This window comes from Frieseomelitta varia, unplaced genomic scaffold, assembly GCF_011392965.1.
Source record: "Frieseomelitta varia isolate USP_RPSP 00005682 unplaced genomic scaffold, Fvar_1.2 scaffold_224, whole genome shotgun sequence".
Lineage (NCBI taxonomy): Eukaryota > Metazoa > Arthropoda > Insecta > Hymenoptera > Apidae > Frieseomelitta > Frieseomelitta varia.
In genome coordinates, this window is record NW_025109951.1 from 153,412 (window position 1) to 174,402 (window position 20,991).

General features: G+C 36.2%; 1 protein-coding gene across 4 annotated transcripts in view; it reads right to left on the reverse strand.

Moving 5' to 3' along the window:
- Positions 1-14,613: 14,613 nt before the first annotated feature.
- Positions 14,614-20,991, reverse strand: part of LOC122527532 (calcium-transporting ATPase sarcoplasmic/endoplasmic reticulum type-like) — a 58,986-nt gene continuing 52,608 nt past the window's right edge. For all 4 annotated transcript variants that reach the window (XM_043651801.1, XM_043651802.1, XM_043651803.1 and 1 more), the window contains exon 4: positions 14,614-14,753. In XM_043651801.1, the coding sequence (XP_043507736.1) occupies positions 14,629-14,753 (125 nt within the window). In that variant the 3' untranslated portion in view covers positions 14,614-14,628. The remainder of the gene's footprint in view (positions 14,754-20,991) is intronic.

Genomic DNA, 20,991 nt, shown 5'->3' on the forward strand with positions numbered 1-20,991 from the left:
TTCCCCACCTCGAATCTTGTTACTCCTGTTAGACAAATTTATTTATTTGGTTCTGCTAGAGAAAGTAATTTTCTCGACGACCGATCGACACCACCGTCGAGTAATCTACTTGACTTTCAATCAATTATCGATCAGTCCACTTTGAAGTCACTTCAGTCAAGTCAATCCTTCCGTCGATCGTTAAAGAACGATCGCCGAGGCGTCGTAGTACGGCACGTACTTGTCGAGTTTGCAGCAGCGCCTTTAAAAATCCGCTTGCTAACATCCAGCAAACGACGAACGTGTAAATAAACGAATCACCACGCCGAGGTGAACTATCGAAAACTTTTTCTACGAGTCGATCGATCGGCGCCACGTGAAAATCACCCTCGATCTGGCCCGTTTGCGTTGTCGCGAGGCAATCGATATTCCGTCTCGCAGCTCGGGCTCTCTCCGCGCAAAGTTTCGCTCCGCTTTCGTACGACGACAGGCACAGTTACTTCATCCGGAAAAATGCAACACGTCTTTTAAACCCCTTTGTAACGTCGTCGTCGCTGGCCTGGTCCCGACTCGACACTTTATTTCGCGCTTTGTCCCGTCAACGTTCATATCTGATTCGCTCTATCAATCTCACAAAGCCTTTCATTGCCACTCCAACCGTTCCGACGGCGTTTTCTTTTTGTTTCCATACCGCCGAGCGGTCCGAGATCGCCTTTTTCCTCAACCTGTGATTATCCCCTTTCGCCACGTTTGCTCTCTCGGCTCGCTTCGACTACTCTAGCGGCGAATTTTTGCGTCGAACACCTGCTCGAACGTTGCTGTTCATCTATCCACGCGAGCTATCTACGTGAGATAGGAGACATACGTCAAACACAGTCATGACACAAGGTAGCCATGAGATTTTCATCAATTCGTGCAGGAACACAGTTCTACATTAAAATCAAACATTAATTTCGGGGACCTGTTTCAGTCAGTAGCCAATCATAAGCAGACACAATACAAGTACATTTGCACACATAAGATGATAGCCCATGACAATAAATATCTAACGATATAAATATCGGTATCAAAATGTGGTGGAAAAATCACAGTATTGTATAATCTACAAAGATATAGAAAAGAAACAAAAACTTAGCATAATAGTAGTGAATAAAAGTAAAATAATAGTATAACAGTATATAAAAGTAGAGACAGTATATAAAAGTAGACGGTATATAAAAGTAGACGGTATATAAAAGTAGTACATATGATAAGAAAGTAGCTTAAAATAAAATATTAAAATATAGAGATATTTAATAAAATATTAAAATATAAAATATTAAAATATATCGATCTATCATCGTTCGCCGCGAAATCGAGAGAGATCTCGCTAAGGAACGAGCAACAGTTCGTCAGAATGTCACGAATATTTTAGATATCCCTTACCGTTTCACAAAATTGTAGGATTTTGGTAATATCTGGAAATATCGAGAGAGTGAGTCCTTGGAATTTTCATTCGAAGTAGCTCCAACGACAAGGGACAAAATTTGAAGCGTTTGATGTACAAGGTGGAAAAACAATTTGTACCTTGAGCTTCGAAGTCGAAATTTCTTTGCATTATATCCTACTGATTGCAAAGGTAAAACTTTCCCAAGGAACCATAGATCGCAATCTAGTGGTTCTCTTGAAAAATGGCGAAAATGTTTTCTAATCGTTTAACAATCGTTTAATGTTTTCTAATTAAAAATGGCAAAAATGTTTTCTAGTCGTTTATGTTTTTTAATCTCTTGGAAAATGGCGAAAATGTTTTCTAATCGTTTGACAATCGTTTAATGTTTTCTAATTATTTAACAATGCGGACGCGTGAGTTCTAACAGCGACTTTATGGTTCTGAACGCGTGGATATCTATATCATGTAATGTTTATACTTCGAATAATATTAACAGTTAATTTTATCATTTGATTATTTAGACTCGCACTGTGCCACAATGCCACAACTATGATGAATCAAATATCAGTGAAGCCTAATCCAGAAACATAAAGCACGCGTTCGCATCGTTAAATAATTAAGAAACTTTTCTTCTCACCCTGTACAAAGAAATTTCCAGTCGCGATAATTCCAAAAATATATACAGAGTGTCCCGTATGAAACTAACTACGAAAATTTCTCTTAAATTAAAAAAAAAAAAAAAATTTCCACTAAAAAAAAAAAAAAAAAAAGAATCACTTTGTGACTCGATATCTCGGAAGTTTGACCACCTAGACAAGATTCGTGACCACCATAAAATGTTCCCCTCGACACAACACAAGTTCTATTTGAAACATTTCTCTCTACAGCGAAACCATGCAACTTTCTCCGTATAATTTACGAGAAGATTGTATGGTGAGCTTCACACGAGACACCCCTTGTATCACGATGGGAATCTTTCAACAAAATTCGGATCGAGACTATTAAATCCGCGCGTTCGTTCGACGAATTTGTAACCCGAACGTCGGAGTTTCGTTTGCAGGGAAACTAAGGGAATTGGAGACGACGTTCTAGCGTTCGATAACGAGAGCTAACCTAAACGACAGTCAACGAGGTGTATATATATATATATACACATACATACATACGATAACGTTAGTCATCGGTATGAACGAGTTGTTGCGACTATCGCAAACAACTTTTTAACAACAGAGAGAGGCAACTCTCTGGGGAACAGGCGCGTGATATCTGGCCCCACCGGCTCGTAATGAGTTTAATGCAGAAGTTTTCGGAGTTGCCGGTTCGGAGTTCGTTTCCATTTCGCCGGCAAGTTTCTTTAAACTCCCGCCGGTCTGACCTCCATTCCCGCGGAACGAGATCCTTACGGATCGAGATTGAAGCCTCTTGGAGCCTCGTGGCCGCGCCGACTTGACTCGGTGATATGACGGCTGGCAGTGAAACGTCATGGATAAACTTTTGATACTCGCAAAACCGTTGCCGAGCCGCTGTGCCGTTCGTCCGCTGTGCCTCGGCAACTTTTTAATCTCGCCCGGAGAGGAAACTGCGTATGAAAATTTAACAAGCATCTAACGACGCGATCGCTCTCGCAGCTGGGGAACAGAAGTTTCCAGTTTGCTCTTTCTTAAAAAATGCAATACCTCTCTCTCTCTCTCTCTCTCTCTCTCTCTCTCTCTCTCTCTTGAGATGAAATGTCGGAGTTGTAACTCTTTCCCTACGATAGTCCATTGAGCGGAGGACCATAATTCAAAAGTACACACGCCGATCGAATTCTAATCCGTTTCAGAATATAGAATCTTTCTTTAATTTCCCGGTAACATTTTAACGAAAGTCCAGAACGTTTCTTTCAAGCAAACATCTAGCCAATTTTTAAGATAAAATTAATTATACCTATAGACGGTCTCTTCCGAATTGCAATGGATTAGAGAGAGGTTATTATAGGAATTTCTTATCGTATAAATATTCCACTAATAGAATAGGAGAAATAGAAAAAGCTCGTCTCGATGGCTAAAGTGTGTCATTTTTGATATATAAAATGTATAATAATTTTTAAATTTTTTAAATATATAAAATATATACTTTGTATAATATAATTTACTATACTATATTACTATAATTAATAATATTAAAATATATAATACTATAATTAATAATATTAAAATATATATTTTATATAATAATTTTAAAATTATTATATATTTAAAAATATTATATTATAGTATAATTTATAGTATAATTTTATATAATATAGAATCACTGCAACGCGTCAATAGATATCTTACATATACGCTTAGTGAACTTTCGCAGCTAAAATCAGAGAACGATTCAACAAATCTGACGCAACTGAGCCGGAAAAATTGACGAATGAAAATTATGAGGCACGCGACAGGAAGAAATACGTCGGCTGCCGGCAAGGAAATTCATCGCGAAGCTAAAGTTCCGAGCATGAAAGGACCAACTACTTGAGATTACGAAACAAGAGCGAATAGCCACAAGGCTCTTGCCGAGCGTAACCAACTATATAATTTGCTTTGATTAATTAGTCTTTGAGCAATTATCGCGTAGGGCTGCTTCCTAGAGTAACAATTTTGCATTAAATCCTTGCGAGTAGTCGTGTTGCAAAGCCTCCGCGTGTATTCAAGAGTCGCCGTTGATTTCATCGATCTTTGTTGATCAAAAATACATTTCTGGCAATGTTAGAGTTGATTAGTTGCGAATGGAGAGGGTAATACTAGCGATCAGGAAGGTAGGGGCAAGAGCCGCCAGTTCGCCGACTCTGATGCAAGGAACGAGAAAGTTTTCAAAGACAATCGTTCTCAAACGTTCTCAAAATACTGTCCTATCCGAGTCAATCTCATGGACGGCGATGGGAAATTTTGGGAACCTTCCTCCATATTTCCTGGCTGGTTTTAACACATTCTTCCGCTCTACAATCACTCAGAGTTCTTTGTAAAGCGTAATCCAAAATATCCATAATAATCGATACAACGTTTTTTAAAAAGAGAAATTCACGGTGTTGAGAATGTTTGCACAGTATGGCAGAGTATTTTTGCGCATGGCAAGAGTATCAAGACGGTAAAGCAGTGATTCCTAACATTTCGATTCAAGCAAGAATCTAATATACAGTGAAGATCTAATATACACATCGACCGATATTCATTTTCCACAACGGTGGACGATATCCCGAGGTATGTACGCAGAGATGCACAAACGACACCTCGAGTCGTGACTCTCCTTAACACACTCTGTCGGATAATAAACTCGTTCCCTCTCAGAAAGAGAGAAGAATTCCCTCTCGATGTCCCAAATAAAACCCGGTGGAAGCTTCAGTTCGTTCATACGGTACACAGATATCAACGCCCGATCCTTTTACCGGCACATCCACTGTTTCACTCGGCAGAAGACAAAAACCTACTTCGACGTTGCCTCCGTCTCTGACAATTTCTGTCGGAGCAAGTTTTTTCCACTTTATTCACGAGCCACTGCCACACCACTGCGTACACCATTTCTTTCTCCCCATTCTCCGACACCTCGTGCGGAAGCTCTCTCGCCGCGGTCGTGAAGCACTGACCAGCGCTCATTTCTGACCGAGCATCGTCTATAAGTCATTTCCTCTCAGCGGTTGAATCGTAGGCCAGTCGGTTTCCTGGCGAGACTGACCTTCTGGTATTATTATAAAATCGCCGTCGAAGAGCGAAAAAACTGGCAGGGGAGAAACAAAGAAACGACAAATTGGCAAAAGCCATCTGAAGAGACAACATCATACATGCCAATGTCTCTCATATCAGACCAGTGTTATCAAAACTATTAGAAAGAGGCTACGATAGAAGAGGCTCTAATTAGGGCTCTAAAGCTACTACCATTATCAACGATGGTAACCGGAACATCAATTCGGATTTAGGGAAAGACACTCGGCACAAGAGCAAGTATACATAGAATGGTCAACACAATAGAGGCCTGTTTCGAGGAACGCAAAGTCTGTGATTCAGGCATTCGATCGTGCATGGCATACTACAAGTTAAAACTTCTACTGCCGCATAATTTCTATAAACTAGTGGAATACTACCTATCCGAACGTTACTTTAGAGTCAAGTCTAATGAGAGTTATTCTACTATGCAAAAAATACAGGTTGGAGTTCCTCAGAGTAGGGACCCATGTTATATCAACTCTACACGGCAGACGAAAAACGTCGAAATTGAAACATTTGCAAACAGATGCCACGACAGTCCATAGTGAACCGAATGAAGCAACGAAACTCGTACAAAAGGGCCTTGACGAAATAAGAAATTGGGCTCAAGAATGGAATGCTAGCAAATCAACGTACATACATAATCTTTACAACCAGGCATGTAGCAAACACGCGAATCATAATTAATAACGAAAGTATACCCACCACAAACAACGTTAAATACCTTGGAACGCACCTGGACGAGAGAATGACTTGAAAATGACTCGTGTCACGGCCAAAAGAAAACAAGTGGATCTAAAACTACGAAAAATGAACTGGCTACTTGGCTGCCACAAAATGCTACTATACAAAGTAGCTATAATACCCATCTGGACCTATGATATCCAACGATGGGGGTGTGACAAGAAATCTAATGTTGACATAATACAGAGATTTCAAAACAAAGCACTTGAGAAACATAGCAGCATGGTATATCAGCAATGAAACATATTCTACAAAGACCTATGTATCAAATATGTTCGTGACTACGTTAAACAGTATGTCAAATACAATAGCAGCCCAACCAACTGGCAAACGAATTACTCAACATTGAAGACAACACACGAAAAGAGCAAAAGCACATGACTTAATAACAAACTAGAAACACACGATTGTGTTACTATCGTAAAAGGCGCTTTCCTTACATATATTATTTTTTACCTGAATTACTGATAGACTCGAACGAGTCTGTTGCAGTTTTCTTATAATAAAACGAAAGAAACAAAAAAAAAAAAAAACTGACAACTGAGAGAATGAAAGAGAGAATCGCGCAAGGACGGCCAATCGAAGAGAGGCCAATAAAGAGAGAAAGCAGAGCGAAACTTGTCGGCAAGGATTAATCATCGCAAGTTACTATCGGCCCGTTCGATTATCTGGCGTGCAGCGGGAGAGAGTTTCAGGCGAAGCTGGAGAGAATTCCGAGAAGTCACGAACCTCTCGTCATCGACGAGAACCAGCGGCCGTAAGAAGTGGCCGACGAAAGTTTCCGCAAGAAAGTCCGATTTATCGCGCTAATTGAAAGCCGACTGTTAATTTAACTTGGCCGACAGTTTCGCTGGATATCTGGCGGACTTCACGTCCGGCTTCGCGTCCCCTTTCAGCGACTTTTCCTTCGGCTGGCGCGGCCCTGTCCCATTGCCGATGCACGCCGAGCGGAAACGCAACTCGGAGGTCCTCGAGGCGAGCCGTGAACGAAACGAATCCGAATTCCCCGGAGGAGAATGAATGAATGAATGACTGTGAAAGAACCGCGTGTTACGCGGTTAATTGCCCTAGGTTGGCCGTTTAGCTTTGTCGCTTGGTCCTTCCCCAAGAATTCTGAATACCGACTCGTTTCATCTTCGGCTTGCCTCATCGTTCCGGGAATCTGGCTATCCGACGACGCTCCTGGCGACTGGTCCGCGTCGTTCGAGAGCTTGACTCTGGTCCAAGTTTCGTAGAGTTCCCGATTTTGATGAACAATGCGGGCGCGAGATGGTTAACGGGCCTCGAGTCTCGTCGTATCACCTCGAAGCTGGAAATCTCGTTGTTACAAAATTCGTAGCTGTCAGCTATAGATGTCTAAATTTTAGTCGTTTCATTTGATTCACGTCGAGGAATGTCTCGTATCGCGAAGAGGAAAAATTGAAAGAGAAAATAACTATTGATAGTTATTGATAGTTCGGGCATCGATAATACATATAATAAATACTAAACACGTTACTATACTTGCGATAGGAACGAATAATTTCAAACTAGTATACGCTAAGATTCGAGGCATTAGATACTATATTCTCGGTTTCGATTATATCGACCAAAATACAGTTGAAGACGCAAGACACAGTTGGAACCCCGACAATTTCGATTTCATCTTGCACGTCGAAACGTCGACAGCAATAACAAGCTACTCTCTCGGCGCGGGTGAACAAATGAATCGGTCAATTCTCCTCCGACGATAATTAACGAAAAAGAGAGATCGTCGACGTCAGTTTATACAGACACGGGAAAAGGGAATCGTATTCGGCTTGAAATGCTTTCAGCAACAGTTGATAAGACTTCCTGAAATGACTGTGATAATTCTTGACGGAACGTTCCTTAGCTTCTCTCCCCCCCCCCCCCCCCCCCTCTCTCTTTGTTCGGTCTTTGAAAACCGACCGCGTCGTTTAAACCCGAAGGATTAAGTCCGATTCCTTAAGAAAGAAGCTTTATCGTCGACAGACAGATATGCTTTGCCCAAGAAGTTTCAAACGTTGCTCTCTCTCTCTCTCTCTCTCTCTTTCTCTCGAAAATCCCCTCATTACAGCAAGTATCTATCAAAAGTTACTTGCGTTTCCATCCGGTTCCATAGAAATCAGGCAACCTCGTAACGTTATTCGCACACTGTCGTTCAACTGTCGCTGATATTTCAAACGTACGTGGTAAGTGGATCGTTTCGTGGTGCTGGTGAAACGCGTAAAGATAAATCGGCTCGCTGGTCCCGGCAGCGCGAAGAAACGATTTTCTTAATCGCCTTTCGAGAAGAGGGAAGGTCCTTTGAGGAAATTTCCTGGTTGTTAAAGGATCCTGCAAACACGATGCTGGCTACGTTCGATTGTAAAGAAGTTCACCTGTTAATCTCTAAGAAGCGACACTCAGAATCAGGGAAACGAGCGCGAAGTAGCCACGACTGTAATTTTCCAGCTCGATAAAAAAGACGATTGCTATTATAGCAAGTTATGCAATAGTTTAGTAAATCATTTACCAAATGATCGATTCGTTCCGACCGAAATATTCATTATTTTTTAATAAATATCGAATTGTAAGTAGAACGAGTCTGACTGGCCAGACACTCGCAAGTAGTCAAACACTCACGATATTACTAAAAATTAACGATTAATATTCAATGACGTTGAAATTTCGAATTCAGTCTAGATCTGAAATTCAAATTCAAATTCAAATTCGAATTCAAGTTGCTGGTACACTTTCGAAATTGTCTCCAATCTCATCGAGAGATGTCTCGATGGAAATTAATCGATATCCTATCGCGTTATCTAATCTTCCGCGTGACAGAAGATTTTATGCAACTGTGGAAACTGTTGCGTAAACGACTGTTTTTAAATTCTGCCCTGCACGAAGTGAAGACGGTATTGAACGTCCCGGGACGTTGTACCGGTGAACCAAATGAGGAATAAAAATTTTAGATGGGCTGACGCGATATTTTCATCAAACTGGTACAACGGCCGTAAAACTTACGAAGCCTGAAAAGTTACAATAAAACGCAAAACGAGAGGGACGTTTAAAAAAGAAAAAAAATTAGCTTGCTACATTTCCAGCACATATTCTACAACGTACGTTCTTAAATTAATTCCCATAATTTTCTCGTAATTATATCTGCAACAGATTCTATAATTCTTCGAAATGTAAAAGGGGGAAAAATCAAAAAATAAGCTAAACGCGTTATGATACTCAAAAAAAAAAGAAAAAAGAAAACCCGGATAAACCATTGAATTACGAAGCTCAAAACCTCGAGGCTAAAGAAAAAAATTATTTCATTATGATTATGAAATTTTTCCACGTCGGTTTTATTTATTTTTTATCGCCGCTTCGGCGAGCAGTGGTTCTTTTCGCGGTCGTAAGAATTCGCAATTATTCGGTGGAAAGGTTGGTTGAAGCTCTTGCTCGTTTGATCGCCATAATTATAGCGTGGAATTCAAGTGGTACGGCGTTGGCGAAACGGTCGGGAGGCAGAGTTATCGTCACTACGGCGCACAAACTTGCCATTATGACGCGATGAGTCGACGATAATCGTTACCGTCCAAGTTAAGCGCTCTACATCGAGATTGAGTCTACCGGAGGATGACGTTTAACTGGCCGCGTTCAACTTTAATGGAGCTTTGCACCGAGCTACAAATTATCCGACTCGATAGAAGTCGGTAAATGCGATGAAGCAGGGAAGAATTTTATTTATTTCAGAGATCGCGACGAAATGCAATCGTCTGCGAAATGTACACATCCACGATGATCGTGTTGTCATTTCTCTCGAAATTGATGTTTTCAGTATCAATCCGATCGTCAAATCGATAGTTTATAATTTAAATTGTTTCCGCGATCTACTTTAGTATTATCTTACATCTTCTGTGTCGTTCTTAATAAAAAAGGGAGAAAGGCACGCGCCAAGCGTGAAAATATAAAAATACACTTTGAGAATTACCTTTAGTTCAAATATCTTACTCGACAAAAATATCAAATATTTCACGATATATGTTTATTCGAAGAGTAAACTGCGATTACGGACGGATAGAATTCGGCAATGCATTTCGAAAGGATCGTATACGGCGAAAAGTATTATATAAAATTGATGCCTCGATTCCGAACGTTTAAAATTTATACGCGGGGAACTGGCGTCCCTCGTTAAAAAATCATAAATGTACGAATATTCGGTGATGCATCGAATAATACGTACGAAATTTTAGACAATGACCCATTTTGACACAAATGGGCGTTTGTCCATTTTTATCGAGCGTGAATACGTAAAAACCGCTGGAAGAACGACAATGCAAAAATACACGTACATAGAAATAAATAGTACGTAGGATGAAAATATAAACTTTTTTCATCATTGCGTCGAAATAGAGTCGTTAAACGGGACGCAACAATTTTGATAATTACACCGCCTGTACTGACTATACTACTCGCCAATAAATAAAATTCACGTTCGAAATTCGCAGCTTCACAAAGCCGCGTTCCGCACGAACGCTTTAATTCTTCACTGACGGCCCATTTAATAATTTCGACCGACACATACACACATACACACACACTCAAGCACGCACGCATGCACAGAGACAGGAGGCACGGACGCGCATATGCAAATGATTAGAGACGAGGCAATTTAAATGTGCAATGAGACGAGGCCGCAGAGCGAAAAAAACTATTTTCGTTTCGTGTTAGTTGCGCGCCCGACCCCGGGACCACCAAAAAGCCGCCCGGACGCCCGAAGCAAAGAGTGCTCCTTTCGGAAATCCGCTTTTGCAGACAGGCCCGAGGCTCTTTCTACGCTCACTTTCCCCTCCCGCCCCCTCTTTTTTCTCCCGCCATTCAGAAAGGAAAGACTCGCATGCCCCACGCCGATAAACGGCACGTAATCTCTTGTTTTATTTGCCTTTATCGCCGCTGATATCCCTCCGTGCCCGGCGAATTATTGGAAAAGTCGGTAATAAGTGCGATATTAACAGGTCGATGGGACCGCAACTGCTTATTGCGAAAGTCGAGGGACAATTTCCACGTGTTTGAATTTATATATACACGGAATGTAACGGGAAGAAGTTTTCGTTGGGTGAAATTTGACCAAACTGAACTCGCAATTGGACCGAGTTTGGAAACGCAGAGAGGGAGGGAGAGAGAGTTGGAAACGGTTCGATAATTCGAAATTTTGTTTATAGATTTTACTCGCAACGAAAATACCTTTTGATTTTTTTTCTTTGACGGTTTGGACGTTTTTTTTAACAGCGAGTAGCGGGCAGTTTTGATTAAATATCATTTCGTATTTTAATTTTTGCAAAGAGAAGTTTGTGCAACAGTTAAGAGTTTCCGCAGAACAGAGACCACGTTCAACTGATTTTTCTTTTTCTTTTTTTTTTTTTTTTTGCTAAACGTTCGCGCAAGTCGATGCAGTTGCGTTTCACGGTATGGAATTTCTGTATTAATCTTCGGAAATGTCTGTTTGTTATTTTCGACGGTCGGCGGGGAATAATATGCGGAGAGTTTTATGTTAAATTCCACTTGAACGGGCGCTCCTCTCCGCGGCTGACCATTCACGGGTCATACCACTGCGCTGCAACGAAGCACCCTCGAAACGTGAAAAGTGTCATCGTATATCAAAGAACTTCGAGTGAGGTTCATCAGCGCTGTCAATACCAACAAATTGTGAAATGTATCGAGAATTTTCAATGCTGCTCCCCTTCCCCTAATTAATGACGTCGTTGGCTCCGTAAAAACGAAGCAGCTGCCGATAGTTTTCATTAGAGCACTAAAACGCTGAACTGCGCTGTAAATGTTCTAAGTCATTATTAGCCGTTCAAAAACTTTAGAAATTTCTCGTAAATTCATCGATCAGACGATTTGACAAAAATTCAAACTATCTATATATTTTATATATCGCGAAATCATATTTAGACGCTACAAACAATATTATCGTAATATCGTGAAATATTTAACGAGATTATAAAAAGTTCACACGTATGTTATACAAAAGGGCAATAACAATTAAATAATTTATGGCAGAAGGGAATGTTACTTCGTAAAACTGAAGATGTAATTTTTGTCTAAATGATGATCGAAGATTGCGTTTTGAAATAAATGATATTGACAAACTGTATCAATTTATAAATCAAAAAGCGACGAGGATCGAATTAAGTAACACGACTTGTGTAACAGATTTGGAAATAATTGATTTGTAATTACGTGAACGTATAATCGAAGTTGTGTAAAATATTTCATTGCTGCCATAATTACGAAATTCGTACGGCTCTTGGACAAAGCAAATTTTATACAATTAATGAAACGTCACGTTGTTTTCGTTAGAAACAAAACAGTTTGGTAATTAATTTGGTAATTTTAGACTATCCCAGTTGTACACTATGTTTACCATGAAATACCAATTCTGAGGATAACTGTTCAGTCTCGTGGATATTAAATTCATAAATCATTCTTGTTGTCTAAGCGAGAAACTGTTTAGAGGAGAAGTAAAATCAGCGAATCCGTATATTGCATAATTTTTTTAATGCAATTTTCCTTTCTTTTTTTTTTACACACAGTTTATAATTAAGGACTATGTGCGTTCTATTAATAAAATTCATTAATTATCAAAATTTTCGTTTCTTCCATTTGCCATCAGTCGCAATTCAAACCTATTCCAATTTGTTTCACATCCACAACCGCGTTCCATGTTTCGTGTTTTAATTACTTCAATTTAACATGAATAATTTTCAAGGTAGATACATTTACACGTAACATTGAAAATTACGGACGCGTTATAATTTATTCAATCATACACGCGGAAATATGAATTGCCGCAGACAAACAACGAGCCTTTCACGAGCAACTTAGCATTTCTGATATTCCTAATGGCATTCAAGCGCCAACGAATTGCTCGATCACATGTTAATCTGTCGTCACACTCTGTCTGTTGAATAATTCAAATTTTCCCGTCGTATCGGCGAATTGAAAGATACAAGACAAACGTTTCAAGCTTCGTTTCGACGAAACAAGGCTGCGAACAGCCTGAAATATGTCGGTTGAAGAGTGGAAAAAAGAAACAAAAGAAAAAAAAAAAAAAAAAGAAAAGATCAGCGAGATCGGTGACGCGTGTATTTCACATCGATTGTCCGACTTTGTGTCGTTCGCCAAGCGACGATCGAAATTTTCAGGCGGCTTAATCGAATCAACGCGACGCCTCCCCAACTCTCCACCCTCAGACCGGCAATCGGCAATCCGATTTTCCCTGGCATTTGTCGGTGCAACGTTCGCAGAAGCAATTTTCCGTGGCGGGAAGCCACGCCGACGTTCGCGTAGCAAGGCGAAACAGAGAAAGACGAAACCTCGCGAAAGGAAGAAAGAAAGAGAGAGAGAGAGAGAGAGAGAGAGAAAGGCGAGTTTTACGGCCAATTGTTTTTTCATCGAACGAACGAACGAACGAACGAACCTCTTGGCCAAGTCGGACGCTGGCCACCCGCGGCCGATTCGGGCGAGTATAAAAGTCTCGCTCGTCGACTTGATTGTTTAACCGGCTCGAATGATCGATCGAGCGGCGGCGTCATTCTCTCGTCGACAGTCGCGCTGCGGCTCGCTGATCTAGTTAACGCGGCCGCAAATTAGCTGTGAAAACTGCGCGCTTTGATGTCGCATCGACAGCGTGGCTGTCGATGCGGTTTATATTTTACTCGCCTGGCCGTAATTGAGAGCTCGCCGCTCGTTTCCGCGCGAACGACTCTTTTCTGGCAGCTCTCGGCTCGCGGAGAGCAGAAATATCTGACATATTGGCGTTGAAACGGTGTTTGTTAACGCTTCGCGCACCGGCTGTCATTGTGATTTTTATCGAGCTTGGTGATAATAGATGAAAGAGTGTAATTTGCAAAATTATAAACACGGTGTTCGTGTTCACGTTCGCCGTGTCGTGGTCGTTCGCGAATTCGTGGTTGAATGAACTTGACTATTAGACGGCGGTACTTTACGAAAATGATCGTTTAAGTATCACTTACGAGAACATGGTGTATGGCGCACTCTTCATGTTACTAAATGTTCAACGAAAGAAATTACAGAGTATCTCAAAGGAGAAATGTATCTCAAAGAGAATGTATCGAAAAAAGCAACGCTCGAGTAACGCGTGTAATCACTGCGTGAAAGGTGGACAAATATTAATTTTACCCGTAGAATATTTGATCTATGAAATACCCGATAAATAGGAACGATAAGGTTAAAAGAAACGAAGCATTTTTATCTCTCTCGTGCGTAATAACCACTGTAAATTGTTCGTAATATTAGAACCAAGAATTTTTGAACTAAACAACCGGCTTATCCACCGGTGGCGGGCTGATAGGTTGCAAATAACAGGGAATTTTTTACGAACGCTTTCTAACTTCCATTTAAAGATAAAAAATGCAGACGCACACGCACGCGTTTGTAATTTCGCGAAGACGCAGCCGCGAATTAAGCGACAGCGAGCGTAAAATACTATACGAGCTAAAAATGGTAGGTGGACGGATCGATAAAAATGTCGTTCTGTTTTTTCATCTCTTTTTTTTTTTTTTTTTTTTTTTTTTTTTCACGATCAAGATTATCGAATCGAACAACGTTCATTGATAATTTGCAGAGTAATGGAATCGTTTCGTTCCTTTGTTCAAAGGAATTATCTCGTGACGGAATCGGAAGAAAATTTCTTCATCAGATGTCGATGAACTATCGACAGAGATAAATTCGAGATCGATGGGTATTTTTATATTACAAATCAAAATTGTATTGGTCGAATATGTGTATACGTACAAAAGAAATAATAGCGGCTAATAGAAGAATCTTAACTAGAAGGTCGTCGAATTGCTCCAAGACGAGTTGCCATATGGACTTTCCTGAAATTATGAAGCAGAAACGAATTAAATCTTATTGCTCTATATCTTATTTTCTCGATAAAATACATTTAGGACCATCGTTTCGGTAAACACATTGAACATTTGTCGTCTCATTCGTTATTACAAAGAAAAATCTTTCAATTCAAACGGAACAAATTGGCATATTTTTTAAACGTTTTTGTTTCTTCATGATATTAATTGTCGTTCAATTTTCAGAGGGAAATGATTTATGAGTTGAAAAGATTCGATAATATCAGTTGAATGGAAATAAATAATAAGATATTTAACTATCATTTGTCGTTTCATTCATTACTATAAAAAAGAAATTTTTGAGTCAAACGAAACAAATTGCCATTTTTTTAAAATGCTTTTGTTTTTTTTAGTAATATTAATTTTCTTTTAGGGGAAAAATTGTGATAAAATTTATCACAAATTGTGATACCTTAAGAAAATTTATCGCACATCTTTCTATAAACTGACGCATGATCAAGAGTAATAAATTCGAAATAATAACAAATAACTCGCAGTAGAATTAACTTTAGAATTACCAATATGAACAAAAAATGATCAATTCATAATTTTTCGTGGAAATTTTGTAGATTTGAAAGAATGTACTTTTAGAGATCTGAATAATTTTTCGTAAAATATATGAATAAAAGCCTGTGTCCTTCATCGTTATTTTCTTTTTTTTTTAATTTTCCTTTTATTTTTATTTTTTACACTTAAATTTCACTGATGCAAGTTTTATGGTTTAATCGACGGTAGTTCTAGTGTTAAATAAATATTTAGATTTAATGGAAAAAGAAATATCGCGAGAGAAGAAAATGATAACTTTCTATATTAATATTTCGAGAATTATATTAAGAAAAATTAGAACCTCTTAACACTAGAATTATTCGTTTTTAATACGTATTAAAATACTTTATGTATAATAAAGTACCTTATGTATAAATCATTACAATTTAAACGATATTAATTAAAATAAATACATCATTACAATTTAAACGATATTAATTAAAATAAATACATCATTACAATTTAAACGATATTAATTAAAATAAATACATCTATTCAATTATACCTCTATCTAAACAGGAATCTTTATTAATGCTCGTATTTTTTCAGTAATTAAGCGTAAGAATTCAATAATTCGTTTCAAATAAGAAATTGAAATAAACTTTGCGTCTAATCTGTATCAGTAACTTTTATTATTTTCATAAAAGACTGAAATGTTTTCTGACAAATTCCAATTTTGATTTTGATCATGACGTTTGCATTAGTTTTATGGAATTTTGCATCTATTTGCAGAATATTATCGAATATTTGTATTAAAACACGGTAGAGTTCATTATTATACAAAAAGCGCAACTTTTATGATGAACATTCACAATTCTTGCGAAATTTTATATTTAATAAATGTATGTCTTACAATTATTGTAAAATGATACACTTGAAATACACGAAAATACTTTACAATCGGCAAATGATATTTCAATGAAATTATTGCATTTTGATATTTGACGATATATCAGAATATGATATAAAATAATTTGCAAATATCCTGAAATATTGGAAAAATACATTTTCTGTATAATTAATTCAGAGATAATACTTTGACATTGTATCATTATATAATATTTTATTCTTTTAATGCGATTTTTTCATTTCATTTGCTGTTTTTTTATTAGAGGGAATGATAATTACTTGACAAGTTTGATTACAATAACAATACCTTTTATAGATTAAATATCATAAATCAACTCCATCAAAAAAGATTTACGTTAACTAAAAAAAATTCTTAAAAATTCTTTCCAAAGATAGACTCGACTCTATCAAAAAATAAAAGACATTGTTATTAATAAAAAAAAAAGGTTTAATTATGAACTGTTATACTCAAACAATAAATATTATCACAATTGCCAAAAGAAAAAATATCGCAACCTGTAGTAGGATATTTTTCGTAAAATATTCTGCATAGACAAACGTGGAAAAAAAAATAGAGACAAAGAGAGAAGAAAAAAAAATGGCGGAACTGAGAGTAATCGAGAGTAGGCCTTGGTGTCCTTGATAGCAAGTGCCTTTTGCCAGCATGCGATTGACGTCACATTGCTCCAACGTGCTCTACGGTCGACGATTTCATTAATTGTAATCGACGGGTAGAGACAAGTGAAAATCCGATTGCCAGCCAATTATAGCAACGCGTTTCTACCTCGTCATCCCCTGTCTCCTCCCGCGCTTTTTGGCCATTCTTTTCCACCCTCTTTAAAAGCACTTTAGAATTCACTTTCTGCACTTCAATTTCGTTAAAATAAGTACAGTTTCACTTTTCTTTTTCTCGTTTTTTTAAAGTAACTGGGTAGTGGGATAATGCATTTTACATACTTCTTGTTGGCGACAATTTTCTTATGATTATAGCTTTGAATATGATACATTTGAAGTAGAGTTGAATTGGATGATAAATTATAGTTGATAAATTAATTGTTTTTTATAGATGTATAATATTTATTCCTGTGTCAAATATTGAACTGCACTATAATAGAACTCCATTTATGTAAATTTATCAGGTTATCTTTTTTTTTATATAAATTCATCATTTATTTATTATATAAAATTAGTATATATTATAAAAGAAGTCTAGATTCTTTTTTTTTTTACTAATAATTTTTTTATATAATAGAAATTCAAGTTCAAATAAATGAATTCAATCGGCAAAAGTTCATTTAATCTGTTTTAATTTACTTATTGACGGAAACTTGGTTCGATTAAGTGGAATCCATATGAACGAAATATTAATAATAATATTTATCTGAGTTTATATTATCTATATTGTATTTATCTTAATATATATAACGCGTTCCATTGAAATTTATTTAAAAGAACAAACATATACTTTCGGCTATGAAACATTTAAAAATAATCAAATAAGAACGCAGATATTTTATGTCTAATGAAGCAGAAAAAAATCTTCAAAGATTAAAAGTTAAGAAGTTATCGTATCACGTGGCAACGAAGGTGACTCTGTTGAACACAATTCTGTGACGGCAATGTCATCATCAGCGTCCCTTTCGATGGCTCTTGTGCAAGCATCTGTTTCATCACCGTATTTGTCCACGTAATACGGATATTAGTCGATCACTGACGCGTATTGTCAGACGCGAAATGAGTAACGAATGAAGATGAGAAATAGAAAGAGAAAGAAATGCGTCTTTGCTTGCGAGAATCTCGGCGTGTGGTTAAATTGTGGAAGAAATCACGCAAATGGAAGTACTGACAAAATTTAAGAACTGATATATTATTAAAAAAAAAAAAACTATTCCTTAATTTCAAAATTACACAAATTGGAAATAATAATAGTGTGAAGAGATAATACACTGTAGAATAGAATTATAAATATTTTTTGGAATCTACTTTTATAAAGAACTATTTTTATAAATCTACTTTCATCCAAAAGTTAAGAAATACATCGTGCAATCATTTTTAATAAAAACAATAGCGTATAAATGTTTATAATTTTCATAGAGTTCTAATGCAGATTTTCATAACTGCATGAAATTTGCGAGACAATTATACCTAACGTAAAACTCAGTCGATTTATTGGAATATATTTTTATAATTTTTTTCATTAATTCTATTTTATTGATGAAGGAATAAACTGTACGAATATTATATCATAAGGATTATATATTTTGTATCATAAGGATTACTTTAATTATTTTAGAAGAATATTCTGGATTGTTCAAATAACTATTTCTATAATATTCTTTCTTGAATAAAACTTATACGATTTTGCAAGATATTATAATATATGAAGTTTTCCATAGTTTCTTTTATTTGTATTAACGAAAACTTTAGAATTTTATTATTATAAATAAGTAACATAATAGAATAATATTATAAATATTAGATATAAATATGTATTAATAATAATAATAACAACATCAACAACAACAACAATAATAATATATTGTCATTGTAAATATTTAGTCGAAAAATTTATAGCATATGGAACGTGTATTGTTTAGATGATCAGTATGTATATGTTTTAAGATTCTCAGCATTATCGTGAGTAAAAACAATCAATCTATATTGATCATATGAGAATCTTTTACTTTCAAAAGTATTAAGAATTTTGAAACATTGACAATATGTATCGATTATTTTATATAAAAAAAAGCTATTGTATTGAAGCTTGAGAAGCCAATCAGTGTAAGTTATTTTTCATGAAAAATGACTTGTGCCATGCAAATATATTTTTCTTATCAAAATCTTCCATTCATAGTTTAGTTACAATATCATAATAATTATATAATGATGACTAAACTGTTCTGTCGACTGATAGTTTTAACAACAAAAGGAAATTATTTCTAATTAAAAGTGACTTTTACTGATTGTTCTATCGACTGATAGTTTTAACAACAAAAGGAAATGATTTCTAATTAAAAGTGACTTTTACTGATTGGCTTTTGCATATGCAACTAGACGGTTTTTTTTGACCCTCTTATGTTAGTACCTCGCAATTTTTCTATACATTTAGAACTACAAAACATTGTCGCAGAAATAGAATGTGTAAAAATCCCTGCTTCTCAATTTTGTAACAATAAGACGTTAATGAGAGAAAACCGAAATACTCAAACGTTTAAAAAATGTTCAAGACGTTAAAATAAGAGAAAAATAATCGCGGAGCCGATATATCTTGGGTTTATAACGTAAATCGTTAACTTTTGTCAGCAAGTGTACATCAGTGTACGTGAAAGGAGAATCTTACGATGAGAAATGTAACGGAAGCGTGGAGTTACGTGAAACGGAGAATAATGAGCTCGCGCAACTTCGAGACTTTTCAATGTCGATTCATTGTCGATTCTTCTTCGATTCGAAAGCTGATGACTTGTTGAAAAGGTGAGCATTATCTGGTAATTTACTCGCGAAAACGGAAAACGAGAGTTACAATTTTCAAGTTTTAACTAGAAGAAACTGACACGTTCAGGGATGAGTTTCGCATAATTCTCAAGATAAATTGAGTTACGAAGCTCATGTTTTTGTTTGTGCTCTCTGGATCGCTACAAAATATCATTCGAATAAATATCGTAATAAAACGATATTTAGAATTGAATCCGATTAGACTCACTTTCTGTTTTTTGGACGTAGATTAAAGCGTTTAAAATTGGATTCGATTAAGAAGACTAAGCTAATAATTTAGAAATGAGAACAACTGTGTATCGATTCTGGGAAAAAGTTTATAATCCTTCACAGTTTTCTCCAACTAAACATTAATCTGTGCAAAGAAACACGAAGCCTGTGATCATGAATCGCGTGTTATTCTCTTCAATTACGATCATACCTCACGCCGCTATTTTGTGAGCAAAAATAGAATATAAAATGAACGTCGTTTGAAAATGTTGTTTATTTCAAGATAATTGGGTTTATTTAAATTTAAAATTAAAAAAACAAATATGAATTTTATGTCATGAATAACAAATTTTTATACGAAATTATGTTTATAATTAATATGAATTTTATATACGATACCGTATAAATTCTATAACACCTACATTAAAGAATCATCTTTCTAGATGAAATATTCTTGTTTTTACAAGTGATTTAAATCATATATTCTAAAATAACTAAAGAAATCAATATTTTTCAACTTGTTGACTTTATTTAAGATAACATCTGTAAAACTATTATTTCTAAATTTAAGATAACGTCTGTAAAAAACTACTATTTCTAAATATTAAGAAATTTAGTACTCGATTTTTTTTCTAAAGGAATGTTCTATAAGGAATTTATAGAATAATCTAATGTCTAATCAATGCTCCAACTAAAGATTCTATTACTTCTTAACCTTCACATTAATCGCTGTTTCATTTGAAACAACTTAATGACTATTCTATAATCTAAATAAATGTTTCAAAAATACTCATAAAGTAATTTCATCAATGCTTTAAAACTATTAAATAATTTATCACTCTTCAATCGTTATTCCAACAACTGTATCATTTTAAATAATTTCACGTCTTCCATTGAAAGTAATTTTACAATAGAAATAAATTTTTTAAATAATTTAGATTTTAAAAAATTGATTTTTTTTATTTCAAAAATGCTAACACATATCATGTTTAATCCTCTTTCAAATTTTATACAAATTTTATCAATGCTCTAACATTATTAAAAAAATCTGTTACATCTCGTTGTCCCAACGATTGTTTCATATAAAACAATTTCATATCTATTAAAAAAA